The 13980-nt window shown below is 35.5% G+C and overlaps 1 protein-coding gene across 5 annotated transcripts in view; it reads left to right on the top strand.

Moving 5' to 3' along the window:
* Positions 1-13980, top strand: part of ST7L (suppression of tumorigenicity 7 like) — a 62773-nt gene that overhangs the window by 7813 nt on the left and 40980 nt on the right. For all 5 annotated transcript variants that reach the window (XR_006514961.2, XM_044749549.2, XM_070487048.1 and 2 more), the window contains exons 4-5: positions 5390-5444; positions 8148-8263. Coding sequence is in view for 4 of the 5 variants with exons in the window: in XM_044749549.2 (XP_044605484.2) it covers positions 5390-5444; positions 8148-8263 (171 nt within the window). In the remaining variant the exon portion in view is untranslated. The remainder of the gene's footprint in view (positions 1-5389; positions 5445-8147; positions 8264-13980) is intronic.

The following is a 13980-nucleotide window of genomic DNA, read 5'->3' as shown; positions in this document are numbered from 1 at the left end:
AAAGAAAAGGAAAAGAAATCTGCACCTTTGATGGCCCTCAGCACCCTGAACTCACTCTGTCCAAAACGAAACTAATTATGTTCTTTCAATAGTCCTCCCTCCACAATCCTAAAATCTGTTAACAATACCCAATTCCCATATCAGAAACGTTTGAGTTGTTTCAGATTATATCTTTTTTATTTCCCCTTCTTCTCCAAACAGTTGACCCTCATCATATTCTATTGATTCCCCTCAAAAGTTATCTCAACTCTATCCTACCTACTTTTATTTCAACATTTGTTGCCCTATATCTATACCCTCAACATTTCCTTCCTAGACTATTGCTATAGTATTAGCATCGTAACTGGTTTCTCTGCCTCTGATACTTCTCCTTTTAGTACATCCTCTTCCCTTACTGTGTAAAAAAGTGGCTCTCAAACTTTTTGGATTCAGGAATTCTTTACACTCTTAAAAATTATCGAGGACCTCAAAGAGCTTGTGTTTATATATATTGATTATATCCTTAGTATTTACCATATTAGAAATTAAAACAATTTTTTAAAATATTTATTAATTATTTGTAAAGTAACAGTAAACCCATTGTTAACATATTTTTACGGACTGAACTGTGTCCCCTCCAGAATTCATATGGTGAAGCTCTAACCTGTTATGTAACTATATTTGGAGATAGGACATTTAGGAGGTAATTGAGCTTAAATGAGGTGGTTAGGGTGGGGTCCTAATCTGATAGGATTGGTAGGTTTATAAGAAGAGGACGAGAAAGAGTTCAATTTCTCTCTCCTCTCTGTAAGGAGACATGTAAGGACACAGAGAGAAGGCAGTCATCTGTAAGTCAAGAAGAGAGGTCTCACCAGGACCTGATCATGTTGGCACCCTGCTTTTAGACTCTCAGCTCTCAGAACTGTGAGAAAATAAATCTCTGTTGTTTAAGCCACCCAGTCTATGGTATTTTGTTATGGCAGCCTGAGCTATTACAAAAAATAATTGTATTTTCCAAAACAATGTTTTACATTTGTTTAAATCTCTTTAATGTCTAACTTAATAGAAGACAGCTTATTTTGATATCTACTTCTGCATTGTCTTTTGTGATATGTTGTTTTGGTTGAAGTATATGAAGAAAATCTGGTCTCAGACAGATATGTAGTTGGAAAAGGGAGGATATTTTAATAACCTTTTCAGAAAATTATGGATATTCTTTTTTGACAGTATACCAAAACTCACTAAGAGGTACTTTCTTAAAGTTTGGTTGCCATGTGGCATCTGAAGCTATACCAATGAATTTTTCATGCTCTGTTACCTTAAAATCCATTGGTATATCTTACGTTTTGAACAAGTCTTACATAATTTTATACCATCATGCATTGATCATTTAGAAAATACTTATTCAATGAGTTATGCCTATCTTCCAAATGTTGACATATTTTATTGTATAATTTTTAAGAATCACATTTGTTAATATCACCACCAATCTCACAGAAAAGCCTTCAAGTATTGGGAAATTGCCAGGCTTGCTGTAGCAGATACAGGTTTTTCAAAATTCTAATATTTACTTTAAAGCTATGCTCTGTGATTTTATAATACTTCCTCTGCTTATCTGGCAACCTTCTGCTCATCTTTTACAGTGATTCAATGTTAGTTCAAATACCACCTCCTTTCTAAAGCCTTCCCTCATTTCCCAGAGCAAAATTAATCACTTTTCTAAATTCTTAGACTCATACGCCTCCCAAAACTGAACCAAGAGGAATTAGAGAGTCTGAATAGACCAATGACAAGTAAAGAGATTGAAACAGTAATCAAAAACTTCCCCCAAAATAAAAGCCCGGGACCAGATGGCTTCTCTGGAGAATTCTACCAAACATTCAAAGAAGATTTAATACCTATCCTTCCCAAACTATTCCAGAAAATTGAGGAAGGCGGAATACTTCCTAATACATTCTACGAGGCCAACATCCCTGATACCAAAGCCAGACAAGGAAAACACAAAGAGCGAAAATTACAGGCCAATATTGCTGATGAACATAGATGCAAAAATCCTCAACAAAATATTGGCAAACCGAATACAGCAATACATCAAAAAGATCATACACCGTGATCAAGTGGGATTTATATCAGGGACACAAGGATGGTTCAGCATCTGCAAAACAATCAATGTGATATACCATGTTAACAAAATGAGGAATAAAAACCACATGAGTATCTCAGTAGATGTAGAGAAGGCATTTGACAGGATCCAATATCCATTTATGATAAAAACTCTCAATAAAATGGGTATAGAAGCAAAGCACCTGAACATAATAAAGGCCATATATGACAAACCCACAGCCAATGTCATACTGAACAGTGGAAAACTAAAAGCCATCCCTCTGAGAACAGGAACAAGACAAGGGTGCCCACTCCTACCACTCTTATTCAACATAGTACTGGAGGTTTTGGCCAGAGCGGTTAGGCAAGAAAAAGAAATGACAGGAGCCCAAATAGGCAATGAAGAAGTGAAACTCTGGCTGTTTGCAGACGGCATGATTTTATATATAGAAAACCCTATAGAATCCATTGGAAAACTATTAGAAATAATCCACAATTACAGCAAAGCTGCAGGGTACAAAATCAACTTACAAAAATCAGTTGCATTTCTATATTCTAAATAACTAACAGAGAACTCAAGAATAAAACTCCATTTATAGTGGCAACAACAACAAAAATATCTAGGAATAAATTTAACCAAGGAGGAGAAAGACCTATACAAGGAAAACTATAAGACATTATTGAAAGAAATCGATGATGACATAAAGAAATTGAAAGATATTCCATGCACATGGATTGGAAGAATAAATATAGTTAAAATGTCCATACTACCTAAAATAACCTGCAGATTTAATGCAATCCCAATCCGAATCCCATTGAATTCTTCATGGAAACAGGACAAAGAATCCTAAAATTCATATGGGGCAACAAGAGACCCTGAATAGCTAAAGCAATTTTTTTTTTTTTTTAAAGATTAGCACCTTAGCTGACAACTGTTGCCAATCTTCCTTTCTTTTCTTTTCTTTTTTTTTTTGTGGGGGGAAGATCAGCCCTGAGCTAACATCTGCCAATCCTCCTCTTTTTGCTGAGGAAGACTGGCCCTGAGCTAACATCCGTGCCCATCTTCCTCTACTTTATATGTGGGACACGTACCACCACATGGAGTGCCAAGTGGTGCCATGTCTGCACCCGGGATCCGAACTGGTGAACCCCAGGCTGCCAAAGTGGAATGTGTGAACTTAACCGCTGTGCTACGGGGCCGGCCCCCTTTCTTTTCCTGCTTTTTTCCCCAAATTACCCCAGTACATAGTTGTATATTTTAGTTGTGGGTCCTTCTAGTTGTGGCATGTGGGACACCACCTCAGCTTGGCCTGACAAGTGATGCCATGTCTGCACCAAGGATCCGAACCGGCAAAACCCTGGGCTGCCGAAGCGGAGTGTGCAAAGTTAACCACTCAGCCACCACAGGGCCGGCTCTGCTAAAGCAATCTTGAGCAAAAAGAACAAAGCTGGAGGCATCACAATCCCTGACTTCAAAATATACTACAAAAGTATAGTAATCAAAAACAGCATGGTACTGGTACAAAAACAGATCAATGGAACAGAATTGAAAGCCCAGAAATAAAACTACACATCTACAGGCAGCTAATCTTGGACAAAGGAGCTAAGAACATGCAATAAAGGAAAGTCTCTTCAGTAAATGGTGTTGGGAAAACTGGACAGCCACATGCAAAAGAATGAAAGTAGACCATTATCTTTCACCATACACAAAAATTAACTCAAAATGGATCAAAGACTTGAAGGAAAGACCTGAAACCATAAAACTCCTAGAAGAAAATATAGTAATACACTCTTTGACATTGCTCTTAGAAGGATCTTTTTGGATACCGTGTCTACTTGGACAAGGGAAACAAAAGAAAAAATAAACAAGTGGGACTTCATCAGACTAAACAGTCTCTGCAAGGCAAAGGAAACCAGGAACAAAATGAAAAGACAACCCACCAACTGGGAGAAAATATTTGCAAATCATGTATCTGACAAGGGGTTAATCTCCAAAATATATAATGAGCTCACACAACTGAACAAAAATACAACCTGATCAAAAAATGGACAGAGGATATGAACAGACGTTTTTCCAAAGAAGATATACAGATGGCCAATAGGCACTTGAAAAGATGTTTAACATCGTTAATCATCGGGGAAATGCAAATTGAAACTACACTAAGATAGTGTTTTACACCTGTTAGAATGGCTATATCACCAAGACAAAAAATAAGAAATGTTGGAGAGGATGTGGAGAAAAGGGAATCCTCAGACACTGCTGGTGGGAATACAAACTGGGAAGCTGCTATGGAAAACGGTATGGAGATTTCTCAAAAAATTAAAAATAGAAATATGATATAATCCAGCTATCCCACTACTAGGTGTTTATCCAAAGAACTTGAAATCAGCAATTCAAAGAGACTCATGCATTCCTATGTTCTTTGCAGCATTATTCACTATAGCCAGGAAGTGGAAGCAACCCAAGTGCCCATTGACTGATGAGTGGGTAATGAAGATGTGATATTATATATATATATATATATATATATATATATGGAATATGAAATATGGAATACTCCTCAGCCATAAAAAAAGACAAAATCGTCCCATTTGCAACAACGTGGATGAACCCTGAGTGAAATGAGCCAGACAGAGAAAGACAAACACCATATGATTTCACTCATGTGTGAAAGATTCACACACGGACAAAGAGAACAGTTTAGTGGTTACTAGAGGGGAAAGGGGTTGAGGAGTGGGCAAAAGGGGTGAGAGAGCATATTTATAGATGACTGACAAATAAGAATGTACAACTGAAATTTCACAGTGTTATAAACTATTATGACCTCAATAAAAAAAATAATCACTTCCTTTTTTCCTCTCGGATCAGTGTATCTCTACTATAGCACTTATCACACAGATTAGTGGTGGTTTACATGACTAACTCTCGTGCTGCATTTAATTCAGTTAAACAAGCTAGTTCCAAATCCTGTGCTAGGTTCCAGGAATACAAAAATGATCACAGTTTTAAGGACTCATATTTCAAAGGGAGAAACTGAAAACCAAACAGATAATCAGATTGTAAGATGGTAAGTGCTGTAACTGAATTATGAACCATATGCTATGGACACAGAAATAAGAGAATCACTAGATTTAATTGTATGTTGTGTGACAGCAGCCTTATTGATGCCTTATTTATCTTTGTGCTCTCTGTGGCTAGGACTGTGATTAGCATATGGTGACTATGCAATAAATGTTGGTTAAATTAGGGTTTAACTGCATTTGATTAAACTCTCTCATTTCCCCCCTTTTTCCCTTTGTTTTTTAGAATGCAAGGTATGGAGAAACCCTCTAAATCTTTTCAGAGGAGCAGAATATAGGAGGTATTACATTTTGCTTTCAGTATAATTATGGCATTGGTTTTAGAGTGAACGTATTATGGAAACATTGGTTTTTATAAATATATCACAGCTCTTCCAATTGGAGATACTGATGTATAATAAGGAAAATGATTAGCCCAAGGTTTACTTGGCAGCATCTTGACTGTATTTGCTTTTATAATCAGGATAAACATTGCTTCAAACCGTATGTTTGTGATAGATAATATGTATACATTTGGCCCCTGGTTTATGGCAGAAAGCCTTTTCAAATAATTCATGAGATTAAGAAAAAATTACAAATGTCAGCATGTTCCTATGCATATGTGCTCATTTTAAAAATTTATTTGAGGATTCGCTAGGAAATATCAATATGAATATGAGCTTTATTTGTGCAACAGTACAGGGTGTACTGTTTTTATACTGTATTTTATATTGCCATTTCCTGTCTGCACTACTGTGTCGTTTCTCTTCCAGTTTTTACTCTAAACAAGAAAACATCTTTTGAAACTTATAACCAAAGATACTTTACTTTTGTTTTGAGAAGTCTGTGTTTTACCTGGATGTAGACTGGGGCATGTTATTTAATTTATTGAACAAGAAACATTGCGTGTCAACTATGTATGGGCACTGTGCAAAATGATGGGGATACAAAATGATCAAGCAGTAGTCCCTGTGCTTAAGGACTTGATAATGTAGGACATTCACATCCTGGGAAGGGAAGGCTAGTCTTTGGTGAGAGATGCTATTAGCCTGTATTAAGGGATTCTGCAAGAAACAGATCCTTGAACTTCTCACAGTGTTTATTAAAAAGTTTTTAGGCTATTCCTTGTTATGTGATACGGTGTCCACTTCATGAAGATCTTAAAGAGAAATTTCTTATCTTAGTATCAGGAACACTTATGCTTCTTTTTGAATGATTAGTTTATCTTTACATAAAAGTCTAGGTTGCATTGGTAATCATCGTGTGGTTCTAGAAAGCTTAAAGTCATATTGTAGCCAACCTTACCAAGTGCATAGAACTCTTTGGTATGCGTTTCATATGGTAGCTTCATTCCAGGCTCTGTTTCATGGCCCAAGCCTTGTTTCTACTTTACTGAGGCTTTTTTATTTACTTCTAATTTAGGTGATTGATATTGTACATTACGTTTTTAACTGCTTAAATCATTTTGGGAATAATGTAGATTGTTGATAAATAATTTTTTATGGTTTTAGAATGTGTAGCAAAACTTTACTAAGTGAACAAGAATTTGTGTGTTTTTTCCTTCATGATAATTTCTCACAAAATAGCAAAAACTTTAAATGGCAAGGCAACTTACACTATTAAATAACTTAAAATCATTGATTGTATATGTGAATAACACATATAATGTGCTTTTTAAATGCTTATTTTTGTGGTTATAAAATGTATGCATGTCTGTTGTATAAAATTGGAAAATAAAGAGAGGTATAAAAGAGAAAGTAAAAATCGCCATTTGCTACCACTAAGTAACAACTGCTAATATGTATTTCCAGCCAGTCTCTCTTCTATATGCATATATAGAGATAAAACTTGAACATCATAATGTATATAAAGTTTTACGTCCTTTTTTTCTAACACAGTGTGTGAATTTCCCACAGAATTTCTTCAAAATATGAATTTCTTCAAAAAACATGATTTTTAATGGTTGTACTATATTCTATTACAGGGAGGTACCTTAAATCACCTACTGCTCCCCTATCTGGGTCACAGATTATATTTTGCTGTTAACATTTACACTAGAGGGAAATCTTTATGTATATATATAAATATTTAGCCACATCTATGATTATTTCCTTAGAGTTGATTTGTAACACTAGGATTACTGAATCAAAAGGTGTGAACAGTTTTTTTTCTTCCCTTTAATCTTTTCTTTTTTTAATTATGGAAAATTTCAAAAATAAACAAACGTAGAGAGAATTACTGTTCCATATACCAATTCCCTAGCTTTCTGTGAATATTTTTAAGACATCTGATAGATATTCCCTAATTGGTTTCTGGAACGAGACGTGTAAATGCCAATTTACATTTATACTAGCAGTATGTGTGAGTCTGTACCCCACCTCACCCTTGACAACGTGCTGTATTAGCCGATTTGATAGGTGAAAAGTAAAAATGTTATTTTAATTTGTTATTTGTTAATTACTAATGGAATTGGACAGTTAAAAATGTATTTATTAGCCAGTTTGTTAACTTGAAATTAATTATTGTGGGTTTCAGGGGAATCTGAAAGCTTAAATTTATAGTTTAGTAAAATCTAGAAGTTTCTCTTAGCTTTAATGCTTTGAAAGCCCTTTACGATCTTGAGATCTGGTGAAAATCCCTATGTTTCCTCCTAGTTTCTTTCTAGTTTTACTTTTACTATTTAATTGTAACTCACTGAGAATTTATTTAAGTGTGTTTAATAAGGTATATATCTAAGTCAAATTGTTTTATCCCTTCAAATCCAATTTTGAAGCATTGTCTATTGAATAATCTAGGCTTTTGCTTTTTGGTTTTTGATGTTTTATCATCACACTCTAAGTAGTTTGTATGGGTTATCTCTTTTGTTTTACTGATTATAATAAGCCTTTAAAACATCCTGAAATAGAGTTTGTAGCAGTTTATTTCTGAAATTTAAATAATGTCTGTTATAGCAGACAGATGCTTTCTCATCTTGAATTTGCCTGTTCTCTTGTGTTTTGGTAAAGATACACTTGGGTGACTGGTAAAGAGCCTCTTACATACTATGACATGAATTTGTCAGCTCAGGACCATCAGACTTTTTTCACCTGTGACACGGACTTTTTACGTCCTTCAGACACAGGTACGTGTCATATCTGTTCATGGGGTAAAACGGTAGTCATGAGAATTATTTTTAAAGTTCTTTAGAGTTATTTGTTATAATATACAAAGTTATTTGGCTTGGAGTTGTTTGCCTCACTGATAAGAAACCCAGATTAAATTGAAACTAACTATGATTGTAAGCTAGATTGTTATACTGCCTTTTCCTCTTATAAAGTATTTTATAAAAATATTAAATAGCTTCTTTTATTGCTTAAAAAACCTTTCAGATCAAACATGGCAACTGCTTATGCAGAGAACAGTGTACCCACTTTTGGTCTGGGAAATTAACACCTGCGATTATACATAAAAGAAAAGAGTAAGACAAAGTGTAAACATTGGGGAATGGCACATAGAGAAAAATGGGGTATATTTTATTCCAGTTGTAAGTCAGAGATGCATGTACAGTGGTGGAAGATCATAGAAATGTCTACGTTTGGTACTCTCTAAGCTCTTCTCTGTAGAAGAGAGTATTGAGACTCTTAAATGTACCACTTAGAGACAGGGATCTTTATCACAACTATTCTACTTTGAACGCTCTCTTCCTTCTTACTTATCCATCTACTTTTATCCCTCCTACTTTTATCCTTTAAGATCCAAATTAAAAGCCACGTTCTCTAGGAAGCCTTCTCTGGGATCTCCTGTCAGAGTTAAACACTTTCTTCTCTGTGGTTCTACAGTACTTAGTCCAGACCTCAGTGAAATAATTTTAGTTAATTTGTTCAACCACAAATATTTATTTGTTAATGTTATCATGTTGCTTTAATATTTGTCCTCCCTAATAGGGTGTGAAACTTTGGAAAGCAGGGACTATATTTGTCATGTTTCAATCCCTATCATCTAGCACATTGCCTGGCATACTGTAAATATTAATATTTATTCTTTGATGAAAATACAAATGAATGAATTACCTTGGTGTCACAGATGCCTTAAGCAATTTGACTAGTAAAAGCTAACACTTGTATAACACTTATTATGCACCAAGCACTATTCTAAGCAATTTATATAAATATACTAATTTAATCTTCCTAATCATTTTGTAAGATAGGTGCTGTTATCAGCCTCATTTTAAAAATAAAGGAGGGGCCAGCCCGGTGGTGTAGCAGTTAAGTTCACACATTCCACTTCGGCAGTCCAGGGTTTGCCAGTTCAGATCCTGGGTGCGGACCTACTCACCACTTGTCAAACCATGCTGTGGCAGGTGTCCCACATATAAAGTAGAGGAAGATGGGCACAGATGTTAGCTCAGTGTCCCACATAAAATAGAGGAAGATGGGCATGGCAGTTAGCTCAGGGCCAGTCTTCCTCAGCAAAAAGAGGAGGATTGGCAGCAGATGTTAGCTCAGGGCTAATTGTCCTCAAAAAATAAATATGAAAAGAAAAATAAAGGAACTGAGGCAAAGGGGAATCCAGTAACATGCCCTAAGTCACCTAGCTAATAAATGATAAAGTTGGGTTTCAAACTCAAGTCTGGCTCTTAACCACTACACTATTGCTGCGTCTCCTCACCACATGGATATGCGGAAGAAAACCACCAACAATAAGGGTCTGAAAAATAGCTAATTTTCTGCCACTGAAGTGAGTTCATTGTGATACACCTCTGCTGGATTAAATATATTAAGTGTAGATGGTAGCAGGAAACCCAAGGATCTTTGGTGTGGTTTCATGAAATGGTTTAATTGCAAAAAGGAGAAAAAGGAATTGCTTTATGTTTATATGCTTAATGTTTATATTAATGGCAAAACTGTAGGTGTTGGGGAACTAAGCAGTGGAAAATCAGTATTGTGTGTTAACTTTAAGGACTGAGATGACTGGAAATTAAGGCTTCACCTCCTTCTCACAGGTAGAATTGCAGTCATTGGCAGTCTTTTCAAGTAGCAACTATGACTATCCACCAAAGCTGTGGTCTTAAAACACTTTTGTTCAGGACCAGCCCGGTGGTGCAGTGGTTAAGTTCACACCTTCCACTTCGGCAGCCCATGGTTCACCAGTTCAGATCCTGGGTGCCGACCTACACACTGCTTGTCAAGCCATGCTATAGCAGGTGTGCCACATGAAATAGAGGAAGATGGGCATGGAAGTTAGCTCAGGGCCAGTCTTCCTCAGCAAAAAGAGGAGGATTGGTGGTAGATGTTAGCTCAGGGCTAATCTTCCTAAAAAACTAAAATGAAATAAAAAAATTAAAAAATTAATTAAGGGATTTTGATGTATGAGGACCTAAGAGGAGTTGACAGGTCACATGGTCTCTGAAAGCACAGGGCTGGCAATCCATTTAAAAAAAAAACATTAAAACATTTTGTCCTAAAAGAATTTTGAAAAACTATGGATCCCTTCACACATTTTTAAATTGACATTATAAGGTTAAATAATTGCAAAGAATGTAATTTTCAACATATTATAAATATAGACATTTAAAAATAAAACTAGAATACGCTATATTTAAATGTATCTCAAGAATCTAATGATTTGATAGCTACCATTATCCATTGAAAAATACATGAACAAGTACTCTTTAACAGTAGTAAATTTTATATAAGACCTTTTTCTTCTTGAACTCATATTCATTCCACAACTCTATATGATTTTATTATAATTATTTTATATTTGAGTCTTTTATTTATCATGCTTATATGGTTTTCCACAATAAAAACTTTTGTATACATTTTTAAAAATTTAAATATCCTTTGATAATAAGGTTCTAAATGGTATCATATACTTTATATTTTTGTCAAATCCTTGGAGATACATATTTGGCTCTTTCAACTTTGGAAAATGTCCTCCATATAATCTGATTGGCTGGGTGAGTTCTCATTGTCAATCCTATCAGTCATATCAGACTTACTTTCTGGCAGAGAAGTCTGACTTCATTTTTCTTTCGTTTTTTTTTTTTTTGAGGAAGATTAGCCCTGAGCTAACATCTGCTGCCAATCCTCCTCTTTTTGCTGAGGAAGACTGGCCCTGAGCTAACATCTGTGCCCATCTTCCTCTACTTTATATGTGGGACGCCTGCCACAGCATGGGTTGTCAAGCGGTGTGTAGGGCCCATACCCGGGATCCAATCTGGTGTACCCTGGGCCACCAAAGTGGAACGTGCAAACTTAACCACTCCCGCCACCAGGCTGGCCCCATCATTTTTCAATTCAAATAAACATGTTAACATGCATCCCCATGACAACCATCTCCTTTCTGAATTCAGATTCTAAGATAGAAAGATAGATAAGTCTTGGAGCTTTCCCTCGAGCTTATTACTTCTCCAAAATAAGATTCCACCACCTTTATTATCCCTTACTAATGCCCTGTTTGCCTTATTGTATGGGGACCTTCCCTTAGGAGCAATGCATTCTTTGATAGTAAAAGGAGAGGGGTACTGAAAATAGAACTGATAAAAATTGTTATCACTCTCTTCTCACTCTACAATATACTTGAATTCAGCGTATCCAGAGGCCAAAACTCTAAGGCGAGCTTCACTGTTAAATAAGTAAAAGGCAGGAATCCCTATTATAGGTGCCTTGATTTAAAATGGCTGCCCCCAAACCCGAATTTGAATTGTTCCTTTGGCCGCTGGAGATTTTTACGCTCTAGGGCAATGCACCTTGGAAAGATTCAGGATGGGTGAGAAGTAAGCCTTTCTTTTGTAAAGTAGGAGAAAGGATGATATCTTTTGAGGAGTAGGGGAGTGGATTTTGGTTAGGAAAGGGAAGTCAGCATGATGCATAGACCAATCAGAGGAACATTCTTAAGGTAAATCAGTTATAGGAAAGAGTCATATAAAGTTGAGGCTTTAAAAATTGATTCTTTTAAAATCATGCATCCCATTTTGGTCTTTGCAAAGTTTCATGTACTTCTAGAGGTGTGCATAATCCCAGCTAAAGATTGAACTCAAGGATAGACTTTATCTGTGAATGATAACCCAGAAATGGACTGTTGATTCCATAATGATCTTTTCAGACAGTCATATAAAGGTAATGTTTAAAGCTGTAGTTTTATATTAAAAAAAGACAAATGTGTATATATGTGTGATGTGACAAATTTCTCTTGACTATTGTCATCAGTAATTAATAAATTAGTAGATTTTGTTTTACTCCTTGATTTGTTTATCTAAGACAGAGAACAAACGTATCTTCAAGGCCAGACAGTGATGTTTTTTGGATAATGTGTATTCATAGTATTTCTTTTTTCAACACTTAAAAATCAGGAAATTAGCATTAAAATCCAGATTTCTTCTTCTTCTTCTTTTTTTTTTTGGTGAGGAAGATTGGCCCTGAGGTAATATCTGTTGTCAATCTTCCTGTTTTTGCTTGAGGAAGATTATTGCTGAGGTAACATCTGTGCCAATCTTCCTCTATGTAGTATGTGGGATGCCGCCCCAGCATGGCTTGACAAGTGGTGTGTAGGTCTGTACCTGGCTCCAAACTCGTGAACCCCAGGACACCAAAGCGGAGCACATGAACTTAACCACTACACCACTGGGCTGGCCCCTGGATTTATACTTTTTGAAAGTTGGAAAATACGGCAAAACTGGACCTGCATTTCGGCTTGGCAGCAATCACTTAGAGCTGAGCTGTGACTCTCTTTTAGACAGTACATGTGCTTTTCACTCATTTATGTTTTCTCCTGGTCTTTATAGGCATTTATATTTGTGACCCTGACCTTGGGATAAATGCTAATCTCTTTTCTGCTTGTTAGCATATTGGAATATTATTTAACTTGAAAAATAGGTAAATTTGATTGAATTGCTAACAGCTTGTATTATTTTTTAAAGCATATTAACAGTTCTTAAACAGAACAGTTGAATACTAAATCAGCATTTTGCTTTAAATTATTCCTTAACCTTGTTTTAGAAAGAAATAGATATTTTTCTCCCTCTACTTTATTTCCCTTTCTCCTTTGGCTTAGAATTGCATAGGTTGTGAGGAATAATCCTGAAAGGCTGGATAGAGCCATTGAAAACATAAGAATAAGAAAAAATGCTTAATGGTGCATTTGATGACCTTACTAGAAATACAAGAATTGGAAATGGAAATGAGATAGTTTTCGTGTTTTAGCAAATGATACTCCTCAGTGTTGGTAAGGAAGTAGGGAAACAGTCACTCTCCTTCACTGCCTGAAAGAATATAAATTAATACAATTTTATTTAGAGGAGTTTGGGAGTATATATCCAAAATCTTTTAAAAGATGCATATATTTTAACCAACTATTCTACTTCTAGAAAGGAAATATTTGGTCACATATGCAAAGATAGATGTTGAAAGATGATTAACACAATATTTCTATATTGGCAAAATTTGGGTGTAACTTAATTGTCCATCAAAAGAGAATTGGTTAGATAAATTGTGATACGTACTTAATGTAGAAGAATACCAAATAACCATTTAAAATATTGGTAAAGATTCAGTATCAGAACTTGCCTTGTAAATATCACGTAACTTATAGAAGAGAGCCTCATCATCAAAAATGGCAAGTCTAACATTATACTTGATTTTTATGTACTATTTTAATGTTACAGCAAAATGCTATTCTTTACCTGGTTATGATCAGATGAGTGGTGACTTACATCAGTTTGTCAAGTTCAGGAAGCATTAGCTATCAGCTAGCTGGTGACAGGTTTGATATGAGAAATGTATTTTTGTTACACATATAGAATATATTGTCTCCTTTTCTAAGCCAAGACTAATATTTTGTTTCCAAAGGAAAGCTCAA

The sequence above is a fragment of the Equus asinus genome, chromosome 16 (genome assembly GCF_041296235.1).
Source record: "Equus asinus isolate D_3611 breed Donkey chromosome 16, EquAss-T2T_v2, whole genome shotgun sequence".
NCBI lineage: Eukaryota > Metazoa > Chordata > Mammalia > Perissodactyla > Equidae > Equus > Equus asinus.
The sequence above is the reverse complement of the archived record's forward strand: the minus strand, read 5'-3'. Positions and strand labels throughout refer to the sequence as shown.